At 35.7% G+C, this 7,500-nt stretch overlaps 1 protein-coding gene across 9 annotated transcripts in view; it reads left to right on the top strand.

Moving 5' to 3' along the window:
- The window catches only part of LOC122266353 (DENN domain-containing protein 1A), a 41,794-nt gene that overhangs the window by 747 nt on the left and 33,547 nt on the right, over positions 1-7,500 (top strand). For all 9 annotated transcript variants that reach the window (XM_043036053.2, XM_043036060.2, XM_043036058.2 and 6 more), the window contains exons 2-4: positions 1,409-1,567; positions 1,801-1,938; positions 2,236-2,368. In XM_043036053.2, the coding sequence (XP_042891987.2) occupies positions 1,409-1,567; positions 1,801-1,938; positions 2,236-2,368 (430 nt within the window). The remainder of the gene's footprint in view (positions 1-1,408; positions 1,568-1,800; positions 1,939-2,235; positions 2,369-7,500) is intronic.

Below are 7,500 nucleotides of genomic sequence, written 5' to 3'. Positions count from 1 at the left end.
CCTCCTCTCCCTCTCCTTCTCCCTCTCCCCTCCTCTCCCCTCTCCTTCTTCCTTCTCTCTCTCTCTCTCTCCCTCTCTCCTCTCTCCCTCTCTCCCTCTCTCCCTCTCTCCCTCTCTCCCTCTCTCCCTCTCTCCCTCTCTCCCTCTTTCCCTCTCTCCTCTCCTTCTCTCCTTCTCTCCTTCTCTCCTTATCTCCGTATCTCCTCTCCTTCTCTCTCTCTCTCTTTCTCTCCCACCCTTTCTCCCTCTCTCCCCCTCTCCCTCTTTTCTTCTCTTCCTTCCTCTCATCCTCTCACCCTCTCTCCTTCTCTTTCTCTCACCCTCTTTCCCTCTCACCTTCCTGGTAACTACAGTGATTGGTACTTTTTTGTCTCTGAATTTATGTACCAGTCATTCACTAATTCAAATGGTTAGCTTTCTGGATTGTTAAAAAATGTGCTTAAAATTTGATTGAAGATATGCAAGAAAATTGGTTAGGATTCACTTTTGAAAAAAAAAAAAAAAAAAAAAACTTGTCAAGGATGTATGATGTAGGATACACATAGATCTCATTTTATTTTACATTAGAGAATGTAGGAGACTGAAAGGATGTATTAGAATGTTCTGGTACTGTAAATTACAAATAATGATAGATACTGATACATTTCATTTTGGAATAAACTTGTGTGATAAGAGAGTGAATGTCAGAATATGGTGGCATAGTGGATATTATTTAGTTTAAGTACTATTTGTATTGACAGTTTTCTCTAATAATCGTAAAATAACAAATTCAGAAATGGTCAGAGACGAACATGGAGATAGGGAAGGGGGTGAATAACTGCAATACAGTGGGAGATAAAAGGAATAGATTAGAGAAGATGGAAGGGAAATGATCGGGATGAGAGAGAGCAAGCACAGGGAACGTTCAGGGGAGGAAGGATATGGGGGGAGGGGGAGGAGAGAAGGAAGGGAGTGAAGGGGGAGACGGTAAGGAAAGGTCAGGGAAGGAGTGGAAGAGTGAAAAAGAGGGAGATTCAACCAGGAGTGCCAACATCAACATCTCTCTTTTTTGTCATGACATGGAGAATGATGATCACTGTTAATTATTTTTTTGTGATTTTCATCATCATCATGATCATCATCATCATCATCATCATCATCATCATCATACTCATATTCATCATCATACTCATATTCATCATCATACTCATCATCATACTCATCAGCATCATCATTATCATTAATATCATCATCATTATCATCATCATCATTATCATCATCATCATCACTATCATCATCATCACCACCACTGTCATCACCACTCCTATATCACCACCTCCAGTGATCCTCCCCTACCCTTAACCCCCTCACCCACACCCCCTCTTGCACCCGCACCCAGAGCCACACCCTAACCTTATCTCCATTCCAGAGAGAACCCACGCCGACTCCTGGAGTGTTGGTGTGAGGTGGTGGGTCCGAGGGGCAAGGACAACGCCCCGTGGATCATCCAGAAGTTCCCTAACAGCTACACCCAGGAGGAGATCCTTAAGAGTGTGCCGCAGTTTGCCTTCCCTTGCTCCTTCGAAAGGTTGGTTTTGGTGTTTCTCTGGTGGGACTCTCGAGGGAGTTTATTTCAAAAGGACGCTAGGTGGTGCCTTTTCCATCGTGTCCAATTTTTTCTTTATTCTGGATTATAGATATGAGTTTGTGTGTTATAGGTTTGGCATATAGTTCTTTCATTATTCATGATTTTTTTATAAGGTGTAATTTTTCTAATGAAAATTTAAAAATAATATAAAGGTTATTAATACTCTCCCCCAGCACAAATGTCCAGCATTTTTCCTTCGTACTGACAAGCCTGGATTCGAAATGGACCTATGGTTTTTGCCGCCATGCTCCAGGTGCAGAAACTGCCCTGGTGCTGCTCTCTCACCTTCCATGGCACGAAACGTTTTACAAGTGAGTAAGAATTATTTACTTGTTATAAGCCATCTTCTTTGTTGTCTTCCTCCTCCTCCTTCTTCTCCTTCTCCTTCTTCTGCTTTCTTTTCTCTTTATCTTTCTCTTGCTCTTCTTCATCTTTTTTTTTTTTTTTCATATTCATTAGTATCTCTATCATTGATGAAATTTATTTTTAAACGATTGTTTGTGATGATGACATTGATGATAATTTGTTGATATTCCATTGTAATCTGCTTATATGATTTATAAAGGTAAGGTTGCAAGATTTTTAAAACAAATATGAAAATATTGCAGACTCCTAAATACCTTGTCGGAAATGATGAGCGCGGGCCGGACCAGCGACATGACCTCGTGCTTGCAAAATATTTACAAATTCAAAGTCCCCCTTCCAGGTACTGAGATAACAGTGCCATATGGAGATAATAAGGTTAGTCTAATTTTAATGTCTATTTAGTTGATGTCATGCATTTTTCACTTATTTGTTTGATTCAGTGATATGCATTTACTATTTTTATATATTAATTTATTTTATGTCTGATATATATATATATATATATATATATATATATATATATATATATATATATATATATATATAATATATAATATATAATATATATATATAATATACATATATATACATATATACATATATACATATATGCATTATATATATACATATATACATATATACATACACACATATACATATATATATATATATATATATATATATATATATATATATATATACTGTATATATGTATATATATGTACATATATACATATATATGTACATATATACATATATATGTACATATATACATATATATGTATGTATATATATGTATATATACATATATATATATATATATATATATATATATATATATATATATATATATATATATATATATATATATAATTATATATATATATATAATATTATTATATATATTATATATTATGTATTATATATTAGATTATATATTTATATATATATATATATATATATATATATATATATATATATATATATATATATAATATATATATATAGATTATTTATTTATTCATTTTACATTGGAAGAAAGGATAAAAGAAAAAGATATTATCTAGAGAAGATTTCCTTTAATCCGTTAATGCAGGGTGACAAGATAACATGTTGAGTGGTGGCAGGACCAGTCACTGGGGCTGAGATATTTTGTCATGGCTATTTCTGGCTAGCGCGTCAGGTGATTAGGCGCGTAGTGCTAGGCTGCGGCCAGAGCAGGCAAATAGCCCAAGGTGTTAGGCCTAGGCGTTTGAAATATCCCGGTGTTTAGACCATTTGGAGCCAAAACAGCCCTGTCAGCAATGTGTTAATATATGAAATTGAATGTTTGAAAATCACATGTGAAGATGATGTGAACTATATGGGCCTGAGTACATTGAGACTCTGTGGACGGCTACTTGTAGATGAGTGCTATGGCCAGAAATGGGATGCACATGTTTTTAACCCATTCATGTCGGTTGACGTCTTATCATGTGGTCGGAAAATATCCCCGAACCAGGCTGACGTCCTGAGACATCATGCATTTTCTCACTGAGTTCCGGGTGGAGCAGTTGTGAAGTGCTGAAATGTCAGCAATAAAACATTACTTTATTCTTAACCCATTAATTATCAATGTGGCGACTGTTACTTTATGTTTGCTGCATTAAAATATGATTCGGTAAAAAAAAAAAAAAAATGTGATTGGCCAAGAAATAAGATAAACTAGAAAATTACTAATGTAATTCTATTTCTGATTGTCGATTACCTGTGATATCACGTCACGTCATGTTACGAGGTACATGTATATAGTCGTATGTATGTGTATGAGCCTTTCTATTTTCTTCTTTTTGTGTTGGAAAAAAAAGAGAAGTATAAAACATCTATTTTGATACCCCACTAAAAGATAGCTTCCACTTTCCACTCTCCATGTATTATCCAAGAAATAATATAACATTGGAAAATTACTACTGAGTGCACCCGGTATTTTCTTTTCTTGTTTTAAGGAGTGAAGTGTTGACTTTTGCAGCCTTCTTTATATCGAGGAGGCAACTGCCTTTTTAGCTTTTAACCCATTCGCGCCGGTTGACGTGCTGACACGTGGTCGAAAAAAGCCCCGGTCCCGGGTGACGTCATGCATGCTACATTTTGAGCCATATACATGTAGGACGTGCTATAGTCGCATGAATGATAGATTATTCTTAGTACAATTCGATTTTCTACTTGTTTTCTTAGCTACTTTAGTTTATCCTTCTAAATAGTAGAAAATGGGTGATAAAAGAGAATGATAAGGTACATACTATCTTGATACGCATGGATTTTGTTTCTGATTTGTTGAATAAGATGATCTGAGTCGAAGAAATACGTTCATTGTAATTGGCCGAGGAATAAAAATAAATAAATGAAAATAAATTTATAACATTTTTTGTTGCCCAATAAAAGAAATGAAAAAGACCTGAAAAAACATTGCTTGTTACTTGCATTACTTGTATGCACATGTATGGTTGTTCATATTCTTTTCTTGTTTTAGGAGTGAAAAAAGTGTTGAAAAAAACAAAACAAAAAATACTATGTTTTGCAGCCTCACTAGAAGAATGCTTCCATTTCCCATTGGTATTACCATATTAAAGAATTAAACATAGGAGTTTAAGAGTGTGGAAAAAGTTCAATAGAATAACACTAAAAAAACAGTGCTGTAACATTTTTTTTTCGACTGATAGTTCCTCGTCATAGCACTACTTCTGTGTCTACACTTTAGACGCAATCACGCACGCAAACCATTAAGGAGTCGGGTGGGTGCCGCTGCGAGCGTCAGCTCGACGTGACGATTTCACCCCAGGACAACGGTATTGCGCGCAAATCGCCCGGCACGATCGGGAGTAGGCGAAATTCCGCCCCGGCGTGAATGGGTTAAGCAGAATGGCCCATGTGGGGGCATGTCGATTGCTCACCAGTGGTAATCCACACTGAATGTACACAAGTGGCTATTCACAACGTTGTGTGTGCAAGCCCTATATTTGGGAAGCAAATAGACCAAACTGAAGTAATTGAGTTTTTTACTTCTTTCAAGTAGTTTAAAAACACCTTTAATCTTTGGGAATTGTAATCCTGGGGATTATTGGTTAGATGACTAATATACAGATCATGCTGATGAATGGATTGATACTTGATGACTGAAATTAATAGTGATAAGTTTTCTTTATGTCTTTCTCCATGTTGTCTATTTCTTTCACTATTTTGTGTTTTGTTGATTCTTCAATCTTCCTACTTTCTCCCCTTTACCTATTAGATGGAAAAATATTGTGATGAAAATATTTAGGTATTTGATCAGATTTGACAGACCCTTTGCTGGTGAGATTAGGGTATGGAGTATTGTCTCTTGGTGTCAGTAACATACAGGGATCAACAGGAGAGTGTATTGGGAGACAACAGCTGGTACAAAATTATAGAAAAATGAGGGTGACTGTAAAAGTGGTTGGTTAAAACATTGGCACTGCCACCCTTGTGCAAAACATAGCTAGCCACTTCCTTACAGACTGTGCTGAAGGTAAACACCAGTCAAACCAACAATTCTGTTAGTTGAAGGCCTGATTCCTCTTGTGCAATAATCACCTGTCACAACTTAACAGATTTAGCCATGCTATGGCCACTACACTCAACAAACAACTTTGAGAGTGTGTATAGCTCCATCCTACACAATCAGCCAAACGCTAATGATATCTCCTCATCTATATGAGTCACTCTGTTTTCACCAATACCAGCTCTTGGCATCTGGCACACTATTTTGTCAAACACTTGTCAGGCTAGATTTCCTTTCACAAGAGTTTCTTAGGTGGTGGTGCATATAGAGTGTGAAATTTGTATTATGAAATATAATGCTAATTAACTAACTAATATGGTTAAATTACAGTACCAGAATGCACTAATATTGAATTGGAACCAGTTTAGCCTTTAAATGCTAAAGAACCATTGAAACCATTGGCTTGAGAGGTAGATGTTACAGTAGTTGTCATGGGCCTGTTTGCTGCTGCTGTTGAAGTTCTTCCTGCTGTATTCTTTTATTGTGAGTCTTCAGCTTCAGATGCTTCTTTATTGATAAGGGTTTGCTATCAAGAGTTTTTGAGTGCTATTATTATGTATTTATGTTTTTTTTAATGTTTTTGAAAGAAAGCAAACATCAAAAAAGAAATTGAAGTGTGTTGTTTATGCAATAGAAATTTGTGGGGTGGGATCCATGAAGGATAGGAGGCATTAGCAGTTAACATACTGGTTAACTTACTCATTATATTGCTCTGAAGTTTACACTCTTGTCTACAAAGTAAAGTATGGATGGATGTGAGAATAATTTGGGTATAACATCACCCAATTCACATAGCAATGCTAACCACACATTCAAAAATTTCTGCTAGTTACAGATAGTGTCCACCCTGTTTGACCATGAAGATAATCATTGTCATTCTTCAGTACTGATTGTGACATTTTACTGACAGTCCTCATAAGTACTAGGTGGCAAGGGCTAAGAAATCCAAATACAATGCTTGGTGTACTTAAGACATAAATATGTGCTCAAAGAATATAATTTATATACAGCTACCTTCCCCGACAAGGATTTGAACCCAAAGGTAATGCAGTACTAAATTATTTGACCTCGCTGACCCACTAAAAGAATTGTCCAGCTAGGATTCTCCTAGATCATTAGACAATATCTATTAGTCATCAGCTTATGTTTTAATTCTGATAGTGAAGTGTTTGAAACAATCCCAGTAAGATTATAGTGGTAAACGGGTCGATTTACTCAAATGATGTTATAGTTCGGGAAATGGCCTATATGATTGCTTGTATGTTGTTACTTTTCAAGATACAATGGCTTGTTATGGAGTGTTGTATCTTTTTCTGTTAGTTAACCTGTATTCTATCTGTATTTATTTTTGGGTTAGGTGACTTACACCACTTCTGAGGCATTGTAAGTTATACCAATCTCAGCTTAGTGTAAATGCCGAAGGAGCAGTAGGAGTTTGATTTCACTCAACTTGCACCACTTTGACAATGTAAATCCAGGAGTAAGTCCTTTTGTGGATCCCGCCCAGGACTAAAGAGCTTTGATGAGCATGCATCCATACTAATAATGTTTTGCTGTTGTTGTTGGCTTATTAACTTCCTTGACAGTCAGACCAAATATTTCCTTTATTGTTTTTATATTGAAAGCTTCTTTGTTTGCGTACCATTAAATAAGAAAGAAATAGCTAGTAGGCCAATTTATCCAATGAAATTAATATGAAATTATTTTATGCCAGAAACTATTGTGTAGGTATACTTGCATTGTAGTCCAAATTTTACTTACACATAAGGAAAATTTAAAGTAGCATGAGCTATTAGATTTAAAAGCAAGGGATAATTTACATTAACCATTTAATCAATTGAGAAGAGACCTGATATGGAGACTTGAAAGCTGTGTTAGATAAGACATTTTTCTTCATATGTAAATAAAGGTTAAACTACTGACTGGCCTACTAAAAAGTCTTCATGGT

This window comes from Penaeus japonicus, unplaced genomic scaffold (genome assembly GCF_977035675.1).
Source record: "Penaeus japonicus unplaced genomic scaffold, GWHDUDI00000001_assembly GWHDUDI00000015, whole genome shotgun sequence".
In the NCBI taxonomy this organism is placed as follows: Eukaryota; Metazoa; Arthropoda; class Malacostraca; order Decapoda; family Penaeidae; genus Penaeus; species Penaeus japonicus.
The sequence above is the reverse complement of the archived record's forward strand: the minus strand, read 5'-3'. Positions and strand labels throughout refer to the sequence as shown.